General features: G+C 39.6%; 1 protein-coding gene across 1 annotated transcript in view; it reads right to left on the bottom strand.

The window, feature by feature from the left end:
- LOC149288552 (ERI1 exoribonuclease 3-like) overlaps positions 1 to 22,814 on the bottom strand; it is a 116,177-nt gene that overhangs the window by 75,026 nt on the left and 18,337 nt on the right. Inside the window, exons 4-6 of the mRNA XM_089491700.1 lie at positions 19,924 to 19,983; positions 19,098 to 19,189; positions 6,177 to 6,249 (exon numbers count right to left, since the gene is read on the bottom strand). Coding sequence (XP_089347826.1) covers positions 6,177 to 6,249; positions 19,098 to 19,189; positions 19,924 to 19,983 — 225 coding nt within the window. The remainder of the gene's footprint in view (positions 1 to 6,176; positions 6,250 to 19,097; positions 19,190 to 19,923; positions 19,984 to 22,814) is intronic.

A 22,814-nucleotide genomic window follows, 5' to 3' on the forward strand; every position in this document is an offset into this window, starting at 1 on the left:
TAATTGTAAAACTTATTTTCTCCCCTTATTGTTAATAGCGCTACGGAACCTGCTGGTGCTTTTATAAATAAACTCAAATACTGACAAATTGGTTTCTTTTACACAAAAATAATAGGCTTATTCACATTGGCCTCGTAACTACTGTGTTAACGGCATTGATACTTTTTCAGAAACGCAAAACTAATTACAAATATTTGGAGGAAAAAAACAATGCTAATCTAAAAGAAAAGATCACATTAAAAGGAGGGATGACATTTCCGGAAGAAATACGTTCTTTATTCTACACACAGCTGTAGCCCATCTTATTACCTGATTTATTTACAATATGACACGGTGCTAATAAATCTTCCCCGAATTGGCATCGTAATTTTGCTAAATTGTAGGATAAGGAATGCACTAGAATACAGGTTTTACCAAGTAGATTGTTTTTCCAGCAACTTTACATTAATTTTCTATATAATATTTACTTTTAAGTATTATTCTGGTGGATTCACATAATCCCACAACATAACCGTATTAATGCAGGCTGCGGGAACAGCCAAAGGAGACTAACGCTTTATAGCGCACTCTTTTTTGTACCCCAATATCTGCTACGTGTTAAAAGAGAAACTATGTATTAAGCCAATAAGTGTGATTGAAATAAGGCTTCCTTTATTTCCGACACGTTTTGAAACCAACAACCTGTGAATTCTGACCAAAATCGAGGAAGACGCAGGAAGGAGTGGGCGAAGAATAGAGCGTACTGGTTTGTAATCTCTCCCCAATTCCCATTCATTTAAAGACTACCTAGCCGTAGCCTTATGTGTGGCTAAGCCTGGTCTCTGATCGTAGCCCCGGGACAGGCAGAACTCCAGGTATCAAACCCTGGGTTGTTCCCATGTATGAACATTCTTAATGCAGTTTTAAAGAATCCAGTCCTGTTTTCTTTGCCCCCTATTTTCTCTCTTTTAATCAGTTTTTGATGCAGCTTGAAGTACACCGTCCCCAATAGGTCCCGCCAAGCATATGTACTAATATCCATAAATACAACATAAGAGGAACACTATCCAGCCTTCTGATTCCTTTTATTGCATATTTTAAAAGAGTGGTCCCTATAAGATTACATGCTGTACCCCTTATGCATTTTTAAAGTATTAATACGCATTGTTCCTTGGTGAGACTACATGGGAGATTAAACTGCCCCTTTAATAATATAAGGACACATTATTTATTCTATGTTCTTGCCCAGATAACTTTCATATTCGTTTGCCTCCACTTCAAAAATCTATACTGACCACAGAAAATAGTAATAAACAAAAACTACAGTAAAAAAAAATGGCTTCAGTTCCCAAACCAATATTGAATTAGGTCGACAAAAGCCTCTAGCAGGTGAAAAGTAAGAATATGCGGATGTTGGAAAGGAGGTATTTATTACACCTGTCATCAGTCCTCACTTGGTCTTCGAAATATAAGCGGTGGTTGCATTTGGAGTCCCGAGTTGAGGAGTAAGTAAAAGAAAATAAAAAAGTGTAGTATAACTAGACAACATATTCCTGTCCTCTGGCTGCTCTGTTCCCCTCTCTATGGTTTTGATTTAATGGTTCCTATTCCAGTCCTGACAGTAAGGTATTTCTACCCCACAGATTATAACTCACTCTTCCCCATTATTCAACTCCTGAGCCCTGGCCTTGCTGCATTTAGCCCAAACATAATATCCTTCATGCATATATTATCTGTCTGCCTATTATCTGGAATGATTTCGGAATTAAATTTCAGCCCGGCAATATTGGCTTGAAGAGCCGCTCACTTTATGGGCTAGTCAAAGGTTAGAATACCAATCAAAATAACACTGCCGATGCACTGAGACATTTTAATATTCCAAAACCCGGTAATTGTAAAAGGACATAATATTTTTTCCCTGATTACCCCAAAGGCAACACATGTTAACAAGACAGGAGGAAGAGAATGAAAAGAAATTTTTAGAGTTCGTTTTTTTTTTTTCTTTCTCCGAGGCGTATTTAAAGGGGATTTCAGCCGGGAAGTCATTACAAGTTGCATGAAAGAAAAAAAAAAAAGAAAAAAAAAAAGATAAAATACGCCGTGCTATTTAATAATTTCTGGTATTTCACTATGGATACCAGTGTTGGATTGTTAAGGATTATTTTTTAAATCAAAGTGGATTTTTTAATCAGCAACTACACATTAACACTATCCAATGCACGTATATAGATCTAGATATAAAGATATATATATCTATATACATATAGCGCATCTATATTACTGATGCTTTATTTCATTTGGCTCGGCCCCTAATTACATCGTAGTTACCGGGTATGTATTTCACTATCACATACTTATGGACTCATTACCTGTAATTATGTTTACACTGCAATTAAACATTAATTAAATATTTTGCTCTTTTACATAATTAAATCTAAGTGGGCTCATCCTTGTAATTGCTTATTAATTTTCAGTGATTATATGAACTAGAGGTGTTCCTTCATTTCGTCTTAATTAATACGTCCGAACCACACGCCAGCTGATAAACATTTCTTATTAAAGCTGCCCGTTTCAGTGTCTTCTGGAGAGTTTAAACACTTTTTGCAATTCCTATAGAATATATATATATATAGATATATATTCATTTTTTATTTTGTTTTTATTTTTAATAATAATTCCACATGTTGCTATATTATATTTTTTCTTAAATGTATTATTATGGCATAAGGGTTCAGTGTTCATCTGCAGATTTATAAAAAATGGTTACTACAGGTTACATTTTATAATGTTTCTTGAACTTTTAAACTAAAAGCCTTAGGTTTTTCAGGCATAAATAGACCTACTTAGGATATACAAAAAATATGCAATTATATAAAGTCGTGGGGAATATAAGACGGCTTTATGAATTAGAATAAAACGTAGGTGTAATAAGGGAAAAAATAAGCAAAAAATAGTCTAAAATAAAGTAAATAGAAAAAAAAAAATCTGAGGTACAGCCCCTCCATATGGTGAAAGTTTTTTTTGATTATTTTATATAAATACCTGCCATATAATTAATATAAAGAAAAAACATTTTTAAAATAAGAGTTTCCAGTCCTAAAAATCATTGTGCTGAGCTGGACAATAGTATCACATCAGATTTTAGCTTTGTTTTGTGAGAATTCATAACAAACAAATTGTGATTTATTTTTTTTTATAAAATCATTAATTCCATTTGTAAATAAAAATGCATATTACGGCATTATCTCTTCATCATTTTTATTCTTAATTTTTTAAAGTAATTTATTTTAAGGACTTTACAAAAAAAGGTGTAAAACATTCTACATAACAAAAAATGTAATCACCTTAAAATTATGATATGCTTTTTCAAATCATGTGGAAAAATTGTTACACCCTTAGGCACAACTACTGTTTAAGACTGAATATATACTAAGGTGCCAGTTAAGCCGAGCATGCTAAGAGCATATTACATTGTTCTTAATCATGCTCCCTTTAAGGCATTTTGCATAATGATGGAAATCACTTAAACATTTTTTTTGCTCGGAAATTAACATCTTGGCACTCGGATTAGGATATTCATGAAATACCTACATCAGTCATGAAACTAATTACATCGAAGAATGTATTTGTAAAATCAACATATTTACATACGTGAAATGATTAATGTCCGCCGAATAATGGTGTCAGAATATTGCGGAGACCACAGTGGTATAATTGTGTAATATAAAAGTTCATTATTCTTATATTGTCTCATTCATATTTGGTATATTTAACCCACATGCTCCCATCTTCAAACAGATCCATTTTATTATTTTTGATACAAAAGTATAAAAACATGATCAGAATTTCTATTCTTGTATTTTTTATATAGTCTGGAAGGTCCCGGAAATAATTATTTCTTCTAGCGGTGGCGGCGCTACTATACGCACTGGATAGGGGTAAGGCCAAGGACCAAGTCAGGTAGGAAAACAAGGCAGACTAGATGGACTACACAGACGTTGATGTGTACAAGAAACAGAGTGTGCGTTGGCTTTCTTAAAAAGTTGAATTAATATTTATGGAAAAAGCCATGGATTCTCAGCTATTTCAGATAAGTGCGATGGAGGCCGTATCTGCGCTGTTATAACTTACACACCTCACATCACAACAGTCTCAATTATGCTTCTTATTACAAAGTTGAGAATAGTAGTTTGTCTCAGCCGTCAAGCGCACTGATAGACCAGTTTCGGAGATAGGACTGCCAACTCCATGGGCCTGACTAGATACTCTTCTGAGTTTGGAAGCGATCCTCTGGTCACCTTGCTCTAGCACAGGCTCATCCACAGCATAAAGATTACTGTACATTCAACGTAATCTCTAAACTGCTGAAGGGTTGTACAGGACTCCAGCATGCCGACGGGTAAAGGTCAAGATGTTCTATGTGAAAGATATTATGGATTGATTTAGTGCTATCATATTCCGCAGCGATGTACAATCGGGAATATTATTTCCCTTTAAAGTAAATCCTAATTTTGCTTTCTGAATTTGAACTCTGATAACATCTCATTAATTGTTTGTTTGTTACAAGGTGTGTTTGGATTGAATAAGAAAAGTGAAATTCAGATTATGGAATCTTTATGTGTTCCTAGGAAAACGTGGAAAGGGCCATTTTAAACCTTAATCCGTCATTTCACATTGCATGTCGCCTCGAATTAGAATAATTGAATCATATTGGTGGGTATGCCTGGTAGCTACGGACAAGTGGAGAATGTGCATGAATTTCTCCTAGGGGCAAAGACTTGGGAAGAGGGGGGACTGAAGGTGAACCGACGCTTAGAACTTAGCTCTTGATTACACAAGTCACAGCCCTCGTTACCAGGCTTGGCTTGCCAGCTACAAGCTGCTATCTGCTCACCAAAAGTTTACTGAACTTCAAATGGCGATCACTAATGGTCAGTGAACTGCACAGTGCCGCGATGTGCCTTCACATTGCATTTGCAAAGGCCCAGCAATCAACGAAAAAGATTTGTTCTGACAGCACAAGATGCTCAAGTCCCCACGTCAAGATTGACGAGAACGAGCAGCGCACCCGAGGTTTGTGCTGCTCTATTCGGAGAGTAAAGACAAGACCTCCTTTTTTTTTTTTGACTGCTCATTCACAACAGTTATGACGGACTAACGCGCTATCTGCCTCCCTTCGGTGACAGATGACGGAAAAACAGTGTTAATTAACACACAGAGCGTCCGAGTATTGGGAGGGGGAAAAAAATTAAAGTATGTCGTAGACGGACAGTTCACGGGTTATGACAACAATTCTAATGTAGAATGTTCTGTTACTACAATTATATAAAACAGTAAAACCCGTAGGTATAAATCCAATTATTTTAAAACAAACAATTGTTCTTTTTTGGACAGGGGATCCAAAATTGATTTCATCATCATTTAACCCTCTGTTGTATTTCCTTTTTTCTGTCTCTTACACTATCCCCCCCCCCCCCGTGGCTGTATACCGGGGCATTTGCAAGCACATTGAATGCCTTCGAAATCCCATAGATCAAAAGGCTTCATGCACTACCATTAGATAATAAGATTAAAGTTTAAAAAAACATCTCCAATGTATACACAAGCAAGCCAGTGTTTTTTTCTGCTGGTTCCATGATCTTTTCTGAACCACCATGCAGAATACTACAGTAAATTTAACATCAAAGGCATCTGTACCGTCAAGTCGATATCTTAGTGTTTGTATAAACAAAAAGCACGGGTCTTGAGACAATAAAAAAATATGAAAGCTTGCAGAGAATGTTTCAGCCACGACGGAGGACTTTCATCAAGATGCCTTCATGTAGCATATATACATACTTTGTGAAAGATGAGTGGCCGATATTGTTTGCAGAATATCGCTCACCACCCTGGGACTCGGTGGGTTAAACGAGTACAGCGAGGCGAATACACACACACACAGCCGCTGCCTGCGTACAAACAACCGGCTCACATCTGGGAATCTCTGGGGTGGCACATTCCATTAAGTGGTGCGAGACTCCCATTAAAGATCGTACAATAAGAGGGCGCAGGGAAACCTGCCGGGTCCCAGGAGAAAGGCGAGAGGAAGAAATTCCACTTCATTTCCATGCAAATGACACCGGCTGTGAAACACCTCCCCGTGGACAAATATGTTTAAAAGAAAAGGGGATTAGGAAGAAAAAAAAAGTAGAAAGTACCTTTTTCAGATTAATCCACTGCTTGAAGTAATCTGGGACCTGCAGTCCTAAATATTCACACTGTCCCGGCAGCCTGTTGGGTAAAGGGCAGAAGAGAAAGTCACGGTTAATCTGATCTGGATTAGCAGCCAAATCCGTGCATTTTCTGTTAAACTTTACTTCTGCTGAAATATTTCACATTATTCTTACTGGGGTGGACTGAATCTTGCTAAAAAATAAATTAAAAAAACGTGCTTTGCAACCAAAAAGACTTTTTAAAAATGGATATTAATGCAATTGTCCCAGAGGAGATACCCAAGAGGTGTTTGAGATACCGTTGAGTGGAGCAATATTCACCGCGTAAAACATGGATTCACATTAGTTTTCAAAAGCCGCAGAGGTCTCTTTTTTAGATGTCAACCATTCGACCCATCTAGCCTGCCAATTTTTCCCCCATGTAAGGACTACGACCTTAATCACTCCTTGGTAGGAAAACATTCCTACCCAAGTGCCCCCTAACCCAAAATCCATGATAACTCGAATACTTAACCATTTGTGTGCTAGAGGTGAAAACACATTGCAGATTGCTAAAAAAAAAAACTTTTTGTAAAAAAAAAAAAAAAAAAAATGGTTCACTGGGTAAACCATGCAAAATCTGATGGAGAAGTTAGCAACACTCCCCTCTCCTTAGGGGCAGAGAGAGTTGCAGGTATCATTAGGCATTCCTAAATCATCTGCTGGGTTGTCTGAAAGGGGTTTTCACTGGAACCATCCAAATAATTTATCTAGTCTATAGAACAGAAGAAAGGGAGAAGAAGAAAAAAAAAAAAAAAAACATTGGCGAGAGTGTGCTTAGAAAGCAGCGGCGTTAATCCAGGCAGCGGAAATAACACCGGCATCCAGTGATAAATGCATGCGTCCCCTTATCACTCTCCCTAAGTGAGAGCAGAGCCGATGTAATGATGGATGGGCGTCCATTGTGCTAGGAAGGCACTAAACTGCCCTATCTCTTCTCACACTTAACAGGGCATCATTATCACGAGATGGCACGAGGTGAAATACGACGGACGGTACGTAGGGAGAGAGGGAGGGCGAGAAGAGACAGAGCTGGGAAAAAAGGAACACTAATTGAACAACAAAAGCACAGAGAACACTGAGCGTGTTATCTAAATTGTAACACCTTTATCTAGGCCTGGAGATTGACAGCAGAGCACAAATTGCTCTTTCACTTTTGTATTGTATCCTCTAGTACAAACAGAAGCTGATAAAACGTGTCAGCGGGGGTAATAGCTTATCAATTTAACCCTAATTATCCTGGGGGTCACTGGCAGAAATAGGGGTTTTGAATTTCAACAAGTTCCGCGGGTCTAGAAATAAAATCAGAGGACGAGCGAGAAGAAGAGTGAAGGCGGGAGGTGGAGAAGACAAGGGAGAGAGCCGCGTCGGAGAGAGGATGCGGTAATTGAATTCCATTTCTCAGGTGGTCCCAGTGTATCAAAAATTAATGTCGCTGTCTCCCAACTAATCAGACTAGGTTAATGTCCATCTGCTACTGGGTTCAGCGAGTCAGGAGACAATGGAAAGGGGTCAGCCTTGTCACTTTCTGGAGAGACACCGTCTAAAGAAAAGTTATGCAGAGTGTGCTGGGGAGAAGGGAGAAAAATACGCAGCGAACATATTTATATGACTGATATCAACCTCACTAAGGCTCCCCAGAGAGGGCACATTCAGTGTGTGCCTGCGCCCATTTCTCCATCCGTATAATCATAATCTATATACATATCTCATACAGAAGAGCGGACAGTAGCTTTGATTCTAGAATGAAGGAAAGAGTTGAAAAAAAATTTAGGGAAAAATATAAAAATAAAATGTATGATAAAAATGTCATGTCCGCCCCCTAGAAAGGTCACATGGACCACTGAACAGCTTTCTATCGAATGAGACGGGGGGTTCTCATTCCTTTACTTTTTATTTGAAAGGTCTTACTTGCAGGAGCTTTGTCAGTTTAGGTGATAAAGCCCCTGACAGCTCCATCAGGGGCTTTATCACTAAAACTGACAGAAAGCTCCTGCAAGTTAGACCTTTTTAAATAAAAAGTAAAGGAATGGCCACCACCTCGGTGGAGAAAAGGTTGGCTTTTCAAAAGGTAATTACAGTTATGTTTTCCTACAATATCAAACTGTTCAGAATAAAATATAACTATTAATGGCGATTTCTAACGACTTGGCTGCTTAAAGTACTGTTGAATGCATGAAGAGACACACAAGTCTCCGGTCAGCGACGGACAAATCAAAGTAGGATTTTGAGGGCCACAGACAGGAGCATCCATAGAAATGAATATAGATCAGGACAAATAGTTACGTGCCACAGCAATATATTTGTAGCCATGCTCACGGGGCTCCTGGAATTTGCCCAGCTTTTTCATGGGCATCTTCACAAGCATAACGATATTTGATATTCACCAATACTAACTTCTTTGAACCTAGATTTGTTGTCTCCGATACGGAGCTTCGTTTCCCGAAGACCATTCTTGCAATGTCACGCATAAAGCCCTCCTGAATTACAAAACAGATGTCGCTAAATATTTAACACATTTAAATGAAAGCAGGAACAGCAAGGTTAGCCTCGATGCAAATGAAACCAAGAGACGGCTTCTAGACTACGAGGAAAGCAGACAGACACACAGACGGCTGAAAAGAGGCAGCCTATGCCGAACCCACGTAAAAAATGACTGGTATTAATGTTTGCAGGGGATTTGTTTTCTACGCATTGCTTCAACTTAAACGGCATTGATCAGGAATACTGTGATTTGCACCTTTTAGTGTATGTTACTGTCATATTCTAGGAAATAAAACCGACAGGTTTACTCTTTTTTTTCACATTTTATTGATCTGAAATCATCCGAGGGTCTCGTTTCACCTCCCATGTTATACGTAAGCACTAAAATCAAGGCATCACCTATTGATACATCTCTTTCATCTACACAATTTCGGTCGGTGGGTTGTGGACATGCAGAACTAGTGGACGGTTATAAACATATTTCAAAAATGCTCATCTAGGATATTTTCAAAACAAAAGTATTGGAAGTAAAACCAAATATCAAGTCTAAAAGGGAATAGATTATTGCTCACTGTTCCACTATACATAATCCATACGGAAAGGGATGGATGTAGATTAGGGTTCTTTATGAAGTTGTGAAATTTAAAAAGGGACATAACCTTTTAATAGAGATTCTGTATGTTACCGCCTCTTGTGACTGGCGCGCACAGCATGCACCCAACCCCGGCTTTCTGAAACCTTGGATGTTTAATGTTTACAACTTTTTTGTTTACAACTTTAGGACAGAGGGGGTGGGTTGCCATGTGCGCCAAATTAGTTCCATGAAACGAATACTGAAGTTTTTTTTGAGGTTTTCTGCTCTTCTGACCAAGGTTACGTTTACGGAAGAATATTTTGCAACAGTACTGAAAAAAACAAAGGTTTTCCTATTATGTGTAGATACCTACCTGCCTGTTTATAGCCAGGGCAACTTTCAGCCCAGATAGGAAGCCTACCAAGATGGCTCAAATCAAACTTGAAAGATAGCACACACACACACACATATATATATATATATATATATATATATATATATATATATATCACTAATCCTATAGAGCACCAACAATACAATAGGGCAATGTGCACAACAACATTAAAGCGGACAATATACAATTCGACAATAGGATTAATGTACGTTAAGGTACACTGGTATAAAACTAGAAGGGAGCCCTGCTCTTGTGAGCATACAATCTAATGTCTCAAAGACACCTTTACTAAAGAGAAAGGATCTAGTCAAGGTGTAATTGTCACAAAAGTACATATGCACAACTTTGAGGCCTTACTCTAGCAGTGCCTCAAAATTATAAAATCAGAGGTCAGCTCTCACTTGATCATAGCCTGGCTTGATGGTGTTTAAAAACTTAAAATGTTTGGATGTATCAGTTAAGGGCTGATATTTAAAACATACCCCAAATATCAGGCTAGGTAGGCTGTCGTTCTGGTTGCCAACAATACTAAGCTATAATTCTGTGGAATTACGGTTCTATTTTTGCACCCAATATGTATGCTTCCAATTGATTCCCACTTCTCGCGGGCTGTACCTCTCCGCTGTACACATGTTAACCATCTATAGTGACAGCGCCGTATCAAATAAATAATTACGACAACACGTGCATAATAAGACGGAGCTTATTACAGAACGGGGTGACAGGATATAAGACTCCGTTGACAGGAGGACCCTGTCTCTTTATCCCTCTCCTCCAGAATTTATTTATTTTAGCTTGTCACGGTACAACAGGTCTATAAGCGACACATCAGCTTTAAATATCACGGCACGTGAAGTGGAAACATGACAGCAGGGAAGCGGGGAGAGGCGCAGAATGGGATCTCAATCTGCTGTCATCTAGCACTAATGAATTGAAGTGTCAAGACCTCCAGCTTGGGGAAGGTGGGACTTTTTATTATTTATTTATTTTTGGAGAAGGGAAACAGTAACCTGATGTTTGGTCTCTCTGTATATACACCCTATTAAAAACTAACAACAACGCGTGGAATGGTAAACTTCAGGCCTGGGGCGCTGAATTCCATTCATTAGGCAGGTTTAACAGTTTGCTCCAAATAAAATAATGCACCCAAAAGAAAAAAAAAAAAAGGTTTCTTTCTAAATCTGTTTAATATATAGGGAGGCACATACATTTCCTGCATTGTAGCCTACATTCTACAATTCGCTTCTGTTAATAAAACTATACTAACAGTATTTACAGATAATAAAGAATATATGTATTAAAAATCACCTTACGTGTGCACCTCAAGAACTTCACGTATTCCTACCTGTCATATCTTCACTCTTGTTTTGTTGCCGATTGTTATTGTCAGTATAGGATTAGGGTGAAGAGGGACGTTGCTTGCTGTGCCATCTTTTGCCACAGATCTCAGCTTTGTTGATGTAAAATAGGCCCTTTCCAGTTAAGTATTTCTCAAACAACTATACCGATTGAAAATTAAAAAAAAGCACACATTATAGGTGGTTTTTATAATTGAATTAAGTTGTTCTATATAACAAAAAGGTATAAATGTTACTATTGCCCTTTATACCTTGGTAGTGGTTTTCAGGAAAAAAAAAATTAGTCTAACTTCCTATTACCTATACAGTGAAAATGCACCCAAAATGTGGCTTCAGTTGACTGGAAACTACCATAGTAAACAGAAATTTCCTTCCAATAGTATATGTAATACACCTGTATAATTACACAAATTATTTTAAGGAAAAAAAAAAAAAACGAAATTTGGTTGGGGAGCATACAGGATGCTATAACCATTGTACAAATACAAACAGATATTGTCTTCTATTAAAGCCACAAATGTTGAAATCCCTGGTCTCAGTAAGTTATTTTATTTGCGGCTTCACCTGAACAGAGCAATGTTCCCAGAAGCCACGACTTAGCCTAAGGACACAGATACATTGAATACAAGTGTCGGACACAAAAGCCGCTGCTGCTTCTCCACAGGAGATAAGATCAGTCTCCGCGGTTTGATTTCAGAACCGACAATGCAGGGACTCGTACTTGGCCATAAACAGAGGTGCTGCGCAGGTACACCTCACACGCGAGCCCCTAGCTTCTGAATGGCACTCGCGGCCACTTGTATCTCCCGCAGTCCCGCTCTAATGCACCGTGACATGCCTCTGAAGGCGCGGAGCTGCTTGCAGTCACCACCAGGATTTGTTAGTAATTATTTTCACGGTGTCACACCGCTGTCACTCTCTCGGAGAGACACAGCCCGCCTCAGGCTGCCTGCAAGAAAGAATGAGGCAAGAAGAGAGGCTGCTTGACTTGTAGAGGTTCCCTGTATCCACGGCTTCAATTCTTCTGTGCTCTGTCTTTTGAACGAGAGTCTTCTCCAGCTTCTGTAATTTATTTCTAGCGAGAAGCCAAATGCACTTGTGTCTGGGGTATCATCAGCTACACAATCAACTTAATTAACTAGACCCAAGCACCATATTCTCCAAACTCCAAAACCCACAAGGAAACTTTTACAGTTTTAATTTGTTTCTTGCCTGTAGCAAAAAAAAAAAGGGGGTAAAAAATACTATGGGAGTGATAGCTTAGCTGCCGAGTGTTCTGTCTTGAAAGTCACAAGGAACTCTGGAGTTTAGAATAAACAGGATTGTTACACATTATTTCCTTTGTACCATGCCATGTGCTATAGGCTCTTGGGTTCATTTTGTAAGTATGGTGCAATATCTTCTATCCTTTGCCTTCAAAACAGAATCCGTTCTTCTAGGCAAACTCGCACACAGTTCTTTTAAGAAACTCGGCAAGTAGGTTGTTTCAAACATCTTGGAGAACCACAGTTCTTCTGTGTATTTATTCAGACTCGGCTGCTTCTCTCTCTTCATGTAATCCCAGACAGACTCGATGATGTTGAGATCAGGGCTCTGTGGGGGCCAAACCATCCCTTTCAGGTCTCCTTCTTTACGCTTAACATAGTGTGGTGTCAACCTGATGCCTCCCGGATTGAATTGCATGGACCAAAATCCAAACTCCGTTTGTAGAAATACAGGACCTAATCTATGCTTCACTGTTGCCTGCAAACCCATTCGTGTACCGCCGTCAGCGATGGGAAGCATCGCGTGTCTCATCTGCTGCACTAAGTTTCCTTGGCCGACCGCTGCTTCTACGGTCCTATAAATTGCCCGTTTCTTTGTGCTTCTTCAAAAAGAGCTTGGGCAGAACACCTGGAATCCACCGGCCCGCACTGAAGTTTTAGATTTTTTTGTTCACTCACTATGCATTTTGTTAAATGATAAAAAAATAAACTATTAACACGGCTAGTTTTTTTTTTTTTTCTTCACAGCATGTTTTCACACCTGCCTAAAACTTTGCATTTTTAATATAAATATATATAAATAAATTCCTTATTTCTAAGGCCTAACCCTTTTTCTTGTTCCTTATCCTATGTTAGGACACCCTTAAACCTATCCCATGTAAAATTAAACTCGCTCACTGAAACACCCTCTACCACCTCTGCCGAAAGGCTGCTCCACTTATCGACAGCTGTCCCACACTCTAGTTTTAAATATGCTGTTGGTGCCAACATCGATCTCGACGGAAACGCCCCTTCCTGGCTCCTATAAAAAATCCTGCTGGCTCCTGAAATTTTCCGGCCGGCGCATAAATTCGATATAAATTCGGCCAGCCCTGTATATATTAAAAGCAAGCAATAAACAGTAAACAAATAGAACGATCTTAATTCACTCGTAATCCAAGGGCCTCTTAGCCAGCAGCACTCGCAAAAGAAGAATTATATCGGGAAAATAAAATTAAAGCGGTAGTATAATTTACCGACGAGCTTACACTAATGTGCGCATAAGATGAAGGAACGCCGCTATAAACCCTTCACGGCAAAGATTCTGCTTTATCGCGGTATAAAAACACAACAACATTTGCTGTTTAATACGCCCTGAAAACGTGAGCAACTGCAAAAAAAAAGGGAAGAATGTGGTCTCTGCCACGGGAACAAATGTTACTAAAAAGTTCCACGCGCAGAAATAGTTCTTGCAATTTGTTAAGGATTTAAACCTCTTGATCGGGCAGGCAAAAGGCATCCCGTTTCCCGAGATGTACCGATTATTACCTCCATATAAAAACTGCAATAATTAATAAGAAGCCCGCCGTAAACTTGAATGGAAATAGTCATTCATTTTATTTATATATTATTTTTTTTTATTTTTTTTTTTAAGACATTTCACCGGAAAGAAATACAAGGCAAAATCTTTCCTGGAAACATTTGTTCCCATTTGCAAGGATGTTACGCAAATTATCTGATACTTAGTATGAAACAGAATATATTAAATCCAACAATTGCATTAATTATAGTTGTTTGTTGCTTAAAAACAGATGTTTTAATTTACAGTTTACAGGGGACAGTTAGCCTCAAATTGCTGCCCGCAGATCTTCAGTTACGGATTACTAATAACATAGTAAGACCCTACCTTTGGGTCTCGGGAACAGTTAATGGCACAGTAACACCTAACAAGTTAAAAAATTAATATTTAAACATTGTGAGTTAAGCAAGTTTAAGAAAATTTTGTTTATTTTGCCGATTATGAATACTAATTTAAAAGGGTTCATTATAATATTAGGAGAGAATGTTGGGCAGAAAATTAATAAAAAATTCTCCATTATCAACCGAGCAGTTCTCCGATTATCTTACATGACATCCTCATTGGCTGGATATTTAAAGGGAACCATCATATGCACTTTAATACATACGAAAGCATAAAGCGCTTCTTTTATATTAACTAGGGCTGAAACAACGAATCGATAAAATCGATAATAATCGATAACGGAAATCGTCGACAACGATTTCCGTTATCGATTAATCGAGTGATCGATTCGTTGTTGGAGCACTCGGCTCCTTTTACTTACCTCCGCGAGCGTTCCCCGCTTCCGCTACACGCTCTGCACTCTCCGCCTTCTTTTGGTTGCGAGTGGCTCCATTCGCACAGAGCGATTCGCGGGGGTGGGGGTGGGGTTTCAGGGGATGCAGGGCAGAGTGGGGGTGGGGGGGCAGGCCAGGGTAGGAGACTGAGTGCAGGGCAGAGTGGGGGTGGGGATGCAGGGCAGGGTGTGAGTGTGGGGGCAGGGCAGAGTTGGAGACTGGGTGCAGGGCAGAGTGGGTGCAGGGTGTGAGTGTGGGTGCAGGGCAGAGTGGGTGCAGGGTGTGGGGGCAAGGCAGGGTGTGGGGGCAGGGCTGGGTGCAGGGCAGAGTTGGAGACTGGGTGCAGGGGCACAGTGCAAAGGGCTGGGTGCAAAGTGCCAGGGCTGGGTGCAAAGTGCCAGGGCTGGGTGCAAAGTTCTGGGTGCAAAGTGCTGAGGGCTGGGTGCAAAGTGCCAGGGCTGGGTGCAAAGTGCCAGGGCTGGGTGCAAAGTGCCAGGGCTGGGTGCAAAGTGCCAGGGCTGGGTGCAAAGTTCTGGGTGCAAAGTTCTGGGTGCAAAGTGCCAGGGCTGGGTGCAAAGTTCTGGGTGCAAAGTGCCAGGGCTGGGTGCAAAGTGCTGGATGCAAAGTACCAGGGCTGGGTGCAAAGTGCTGGATGCAAAGTGCCAGGGCTGGGTGCAAAGTGCCAGGGCTGGGTGCAAAGTGCCAGGGCTGGGTGCAAAGTGCCAGGGCTGGGTGCAAAGTTTCTTGAACAGTAATAGTCCACCTCTTTTCAGAATGTTTGGGGTTATTTTGTTTCATAAATATTGTGTTTGGGTTTTTGTACTTTGAAAATATTGTTTTTTTATTACATCATAACAAAATAAGAATGTTAATGTAAATTTTAAGTTGTTTTTTAACATCCAGTTCATTAAATTATTTTAAATAAACAAAAAATTTGCATATTGTTTTTTTTATCCGATTAATCGAAAAAATAATCGGCCAACTAATCAATTATTAAAATAATCGTTAGTTGCAGCCCTAATATTAACATTTATCTACCGTGCAAGAAAGTTATGCACCTACAGGCAGGTTGGTTCCAAAGTGAGCACTTTCATGGGAGATATTGGATAGTTCAATCATACATTCTTTCCCCTTTATTACAGCTGGCGCTTTAAAGGACATTATATGGTGCCTTTAAAAGGTCACTCCAACCATCATATGCACTTTAACACACAGGACCGCTAAGAGATCCTCAAAGATTGACGTTCCTTTTGAAACGTATGGGGGAATTCTGCTACATTGCGTTCCGTCTCTGTGCATGCGATATACTCCCCTCCAGACAGCTCCGCAGCGTGGCTCTGTTCAGATGGGAGGTAATTAGAGGGGTCTCATTTCAATAGAAGAGCTTTCCTGACACCGATTGGCTTATTCAAAGGGACAAACGGTCATGCCACAGAAGAGGATTCCAGCTGCACCGCTGCAGCTTCTTTCTCAGGCACATACTTTTTAATCCCCCCCCCCCGTTTTTGAAGAGTGCATATCAAATCACTCACATAGTATACTTATTTAGTGGGGGCTATCATGAGTATTAAAGTGTCCCTTTAAGTATTAAAGAGATGAAAGTTGACATTTCTCTTTCCAAGGAAGACATTATAGATGGATAAGATCAGAAGTGTTAGATGCTGGAGAACATTGGTACGCCTGCTCACATTGCAAGGTACAGTAGTCAGTAGTCGTCATTCTTCCTGGTAGTAGTAGAGTCATCTTGTGGTGATCCAGGTGAGTCAGCCATATAAGCCGCTCACCCACCTTGCATTCAAGGGGTTAACAGTATCCCAGCTGACATTGTTACAGTGCCCTAGGTAATGCTGTCAAAATATGTTTTTTGTTTAGTATGAAACTAGCGGTTATGGCAGCTAGGTTGTGTTTCTTTATGGTCTGAGGGCATTGCTGTTAGAGCAGAATATGTCATTTAAAGGGAAATCACCCATTGACATTAAGCTGCATTTATTTCCAAGCGTACCAATCATCCAGAAACCTCTGCTTTCTAAATCCTCCTCCAATAGCCATTTTTGGCAGTCTCCATGAAACATGATTCTGCTGTTTTTGTACCAAAATGATTATGATAAACATTTTTGTCTGAGTCCCCAACATCCTGACAAGTCAATGGATGCTCATGCACGCCATACATCTGGGTGCGATCTATCCACAAAAACAAAAAGTGATCTATAACCGATATATAATGAACGACAGAGAACATGTAGGGAAGAAGTCGCTACGCTGGTATTTTACAATCACAGTAACTAATTACAGCACTCTGGCCTATACTGGCAATTTTTTAATAAACACAATCATTTTACAGTTTTCATTGTGTGTTAGGGCTGCATCAGACCTTAAAGAATGGAGGAGCGGCTAAAGGAGCTGTGCGCCTTTTAATGTGTTCCAACCACTGAGGGTGGGCTACGTTGGGCACTGCCCTAGGTGGGGGATAGGGCTGCCCCAAAAGTAAATATGCGTTTTAAAAGACTACAGGTGTAGGTAATGAATTAGATTATATTGGAGGAAGAGTAGATAAAATTGCTAATTCTACTTGTTTCTGAAAAGCTCAGGTCAGATGCCAGAATTCTTTGAATACGGATAAAAGACCTTTAAACTTATCCGTGTGTCGGGCGCTGGATGTGTTCTAGAGATTTGGTTCTGCCTTTCTCGCTTTTAAGAGGTTAGCATTCTCAAAGACAACTGCAAGGTCTGCAATAATCTACAAGCCGCAATCAAGAGGATCCAAAGGATTCCTGCAAAATCCCAATTACCATCTGTAAGGTGTTTTCTCCTCTAGGGATCTCTTGATGTAACCTAATAGCCAACAGGCACATTCACCCTCTTCAAAGCCAAGAGGGCAAGCAGATATCAGGGGAATTAAGCATCTTTTTGTGTGTAAAATAGATAAGAGTATGTTTGTGGCGTTTACGTATTCACAATAACATCAGGGACATGTAATCTTTTTTTTTTATTATTATTACATATAAGATAATGTGATTACATAAAAGATATAATAATTAGGCTTGTCTAGGGACAAGAATAACTCTTTTGTCATATGTTAATGTACGAAATTAATTAGGTAGTGAAATACCCCTTGGTCCCAACCAATGTACATGTACCCCATGTTGGAAAAATGTAAGTTAAATCAAAACTTCTAGGTAAAAAGTTGCTTTCCTAGAACCTAAGTAATTCTGCTTCTAATAATTTGTAACCTGTAAAAAGAATTATTATTTTTTTTTTTTTCTCATGTTTCCTAGAGAGTTTGGGGTAAATGGATGTAAAGGAAACTACAATCCTATCAACACCCCTTTTAATCATACTGTGTATCTTCATCGACTTCCAAGAAACGCTGCAAAAAAGGAAAGAAAAAAAAACCCAGCAATTTGCTATCTGTCCCGCGTTACTTTTTTATATTCTTATTAAGTATTAAATTGGAAAATTTATGTCAAAATAAAATTAACCAGCCCTAACACATTCGAGTTATCAATTTACTGCTATGTGTCAGCTGGTCCTTCCCAACCTGTGATAAAAAAAGTCTGTGATACAGGCTTTGGGTAGCTCTATTTACCATCCCGCGACCAAACATAATTAACATCTCTAAAAGCATCAAGCGAGATATTGCGCCTGGCTTTCAAGAGGCCGTCCACCCGACATTAATCACGAAGATCTTTCCTATTCCTTTAGAAGAGATCTGTCACTTTCCCCAAAACCTACATTATACAGCTCTATACATTAAATGAAATGTAATGTAATGTAATGGTGCCGCAGACTGAAATTAGTTTAACTGTGTAAGATATATACATATTAAAAACATGATCATTTTTCCCCATGAATGTCTCTCCACTCACCTTTAAGTATCCTTTAAGAAGGGTGCACGCCCCAATTAATTATTTTTCTGCTAACAGGAAAAAAAATTACAAAAGCCCAGGTAAATTGCCATAAAATGCTGGAAATTCTATCCACATAGAACAGAAATATTTCCAATTAGCGTTTTGTTAGCATTGGGTGGCATGTATGTGCACCACCAATGCCCTGCTTTACAACATAACCTACTGTAAGTGTTACAATAGGCATTAATCACAGTCTAGCCACCACGGTATTTAACTCCATACTTCCAGCATCAGTGTCGTTAAGCACAGGAGTATATATGCAGCTCTTTTCATGTTTCCTTAAGTATTTCTTACCTTGCACTTCATTATCATATGATCTCTGGGTGATGAGAGCGGATCTGCCCTCTGGTTTCACAGCCATTTGTACCCTTTTTGATCGAAGGAGGCCCCCCCACACACAGCATGCCCAGTTAAAACATTTTATATGACAACTGAGCAATTTATCTAATATCTTTTTATGTGAAACAGGCTTGCGATTTGACTTTAGTAGGAATGCAACGTATGGCACATCATGCGGACACAGAAACACTGTTTAGTCTCTCATACTCACATAAGCTTCAAGTCCCAGTCCCCACAGGTAACAAAGATAGATTTGACGCTTGGATCTAAAAGGCCCTCCTTGGCCATCCATTCGTCGGCTCTCTGAGTAAAGAAGAGAGAAGGATAAGGAAGACGGTGATGAGCAGCTTTAGGCGGTGGAAGAGATGAGCCATTTCAACAAAGATAAGCCCTTGTAATCAGAACAGGGAGAAAATTGTGATCTTATCTGCCCTGGCCTATACTCTTACTGTTATTAACAAGATTTGGTGCTTGTTTACCAGGGAGATGGGTGCACTAGGGGGACGAATGCTAGAAGGTCACAGTACTCTTGGAAGACCTAGAGGCATAAACAGAGAGGATGTTATGATAACTTACTTTGATGTTTATCGCACGTTGACCAGTAGGAAACACTCGTAATTTACTTTGCGGAGATCATTTTAGGCTTTTTTTCCCCTCTTTACCCACCTTGTTCATTGGAACGTTAATCAAGGTTATCCTCTAGCTCACCTTTAACTGAATTATATATTATTTCCATCATTTTAAATTTATTTTTTCCATGATTTTAAATTCTCAAACAAGCAATGTATACCTAGAAGTGTAATATTATGTCTATAGAAATGTAATATTATGTCTATACATTCTGGCTTGACCATTAGGGGAAATACAATTATACATAATTTTTACTATGTTTAAATTGTGATTAACAGCGAAATTGTGTAAATTAAGTGTATATATACTACAATATAGATTATATATCCCTCATGTTCTTGAAACTACCCTGTAAAAACCCTGGTGTATTTGGAGACCGGAGGTGGAATGTCTCGAGCAATACTCACCTCCAATACTTGGCTGAGAGTCGGCTGTCCATCTACCATCTCCTGGATAATTCCCGTCAGCTGAAAAAGAAGGGACGGTGTGTTACTATAATAGCCAAAATAGTTTGAAGTGTGTCAAACTATCCCTGGTAACAGAATTCTCCATCTTTTTGACACCCAACCATCTGTTTTTAGCGTCGTAGAACAAAAAGGTGCTGGATCTTCGTGGACTCTCAAATCTAGAAACATCCAGAATGTCAGCATTTATATGTGTTTATTAAGCCATTAAGTTTCCCTGAACAGGATTGCTTAGTTTCCCTGGAATTTTATCTTTAATATGCCTTTTGAATCCAGACAAATGTTCTACTATACAGGGGTCATTTACTGTACTTCAAATTTCAGGGGAGAAGAAAAAGTTTACCAAATAAGCAGCTAATTGTTACAGAAAGGGTAGTATCCTCTATCATAAAGACCATTACAAAAAGAGTAATTTACTGCTGTACTTTTTTAAGTCACGTATCAGTCATTTTTTACGCCGATCCAAAAGAAATATATATATATATATATATATATATATATATATATATATATATATAATTCAGTCTGCTCACCCCACCCAGGGGTATGTTTATTAACTCACAACACAAGTTTAATTAATTGTAATGAATACAAGAACTAAGACTTCAGGGCAAACTTATTTTCTACTAATGACTAACGAGGAATGGTAATAAATACCTTTCAGTGAGAAATGTTAATTAAAGAGAGGATGCTCTAGGATTTTCTTTTGCAGTTCATTAAGCCATTATGATGTAGAATTCAAAAGGAAGCAAAAGTGCCTATTTAGAACTCATCGGAAATTTCAGGATTTTTGCTCATCACACGTGGCTTCCCATTGGTTCACAATTCATAATTATTCTTTTTTTTGTTTTTTAAACAGTGGCTATCAGCTATGTCAGTGAGTTGTCAATAAGTCAAATTGTTATGTTACATACTACTTTTTGTGTCCTGTCCACCCACTGCACAGCGCTACAGAATTTGATGGCGCTATATAAAAACAATAATAATAATAATAATGAAAGAAAAAAAACTAAAAAAGAGGAATATTTATTTCTGTTAAACTATTTATTTCACAAATCCATTGTATTCTATACATTGGTGAGTGTAGCATCAGATATGGAGTTATTCCTACGCAAAGGGAATAGTTGCTCAGGGAGGTCTGCTTAAGACAGTAATGCTGCTTGACTGGGGGGGGGGGACTCCACGATAAAAAGGACCACAAATCTAGTTAGTAAAAGCTTTATTTTTGGGTTACATTGCCTGATTTCCTCTAATGGCTGGCAATTTGAAGGGGTTGGCTTGTATGTAAATTTGTGCACATAAAGAAAATTGAAGCATGTCACAGGAGGTGGAAGGATAATTTCTGCTAGTGAAAGTTAAATGCTGCTTCAAACTCCTATTTCATTGACTGTGAAATAGCACAGAAATAAACGGTAATTGGCTTTAACCCTCTTAATGCCAGCAATGCAAAAAAAAAAAGTCAGCAGTCCGCGGTTAGAACCGTCTGGGAAAAGCGCCGCCACCGCGCCCGACACAGAAATGTGATGAAAGTTATGCTATACTATCAAATCTACTGTGTATGTGGAAACAAATCAGTAGGAGAAACAAAACGGAACAGTGTCCCTAAATGATATACCTACGAAACAAAAGAAACTTTCATTTGTTTCCATTTTAGGATCCATGGCCTGCAACAAAGAGCTTGCAATCTGTTATTTAGGAGAGGAGATGCCGGAGTAGCGGCAGATCACTGTAATAGTGCAGGGCATGAAAACGCATGGCCTTTTGGCACCATACACCTGGTGCGACCGCAACGGCAAGTTTTAAGGATTTATCTGTAAATAAATCATAATGCCACAGCAAAGCAGTTTGCCGATTACATAAGCACTCGCCTCTGGTGAGCTATCTGATAAGATGGCCAAGTCTTTCTTCCTGGACAAAGAAAGCAATAAATCTCAACCTTACAAGGGCAGGTGCTGCAACAAAGCCCTTTACTGCAATTTACAACAAACAGAGGAATGGCGGGAGGATAAGGAGGGGGAATTCGACTCTTTAAACCCTGCGCCGCGACCCCATAATCGCACAATCCGGGGGAACAGATCAACTACTTTACAGCCAAAGGATCCTATTAGATTTTTTATTATTTCACCTGGAACATGTAAATTCTTCATTTGCAAGATTTCTAACATTTAGGTAAAGTAATACCGTATTTGCTCGATTATAAGACGAGGTTTTTTTCAGAGCAAAAGCTCTGAAAAATACCCCTCGTCTTATAATCGGGGTCGTCTTATAATCAGACCTCAAATAGGTCTGACTATGAGACGACTAAGATCCAGATCCCCCGTAGCTGCAGGGGACCTGGATCCTCCTGTCTCCCCCCCCCCCCGCTCCACTTACCGGTACTTCTGAGTCCCCGGTGTGTAGCTGGGGCAGCGTGTAGATGTCTACGCGATTCGTGTAGACAACTTCCGCTGCAGCAGGAAGGAGGTGTGGCTAGCAGCGGGGGTTGTCTGCGTCCATCGCGCAGACCTTCCCCGGCTGTCAGAGATCAGAGTTCCCCGCACCGGTGCGGGGAACTCTGATCTCTGACAGTCGGGGAAGGTCTGCGCGATGGACGCAGACAACCCCCGCTGTTAGCCACGCCTCCTTCCGGCTGCAGCGTAAGTGCGTGGGATCTACTCACTGCCCCGGCTATATGACAGGGAAGTCAGAAGTTGGGGGGGGGGGGGGGTAGTGTTAAATGGGGGGCATAAGGCATTTCTGGAGGCAAAGCGCTCTGTGAAATGCCTTTTAACCCCCTTAATGCCACTCTGCCTCCAGAAATGCCTTTTTTAACCCTCTATATGCCACTCTGCCTC

The sequence above is a fragment of the Sceloporus occidentalis genome, unplaced genomic scaffold (assembly GCF_023333645.1).
Source record: "Sceloporus occidentalis isolate IW3139 unplaced genomic scaffold, rSceOcc1.0.p SCAF_51, whole genome shotgun sequence".
NCBI classification, from domain to species: domain Eukaryota; kingdom Metazoa; phylum Chordata; class Lepidosauria; order Squamata; family Phrynosomatidae; genus Sceloporus; species Sceloporus occidentalis.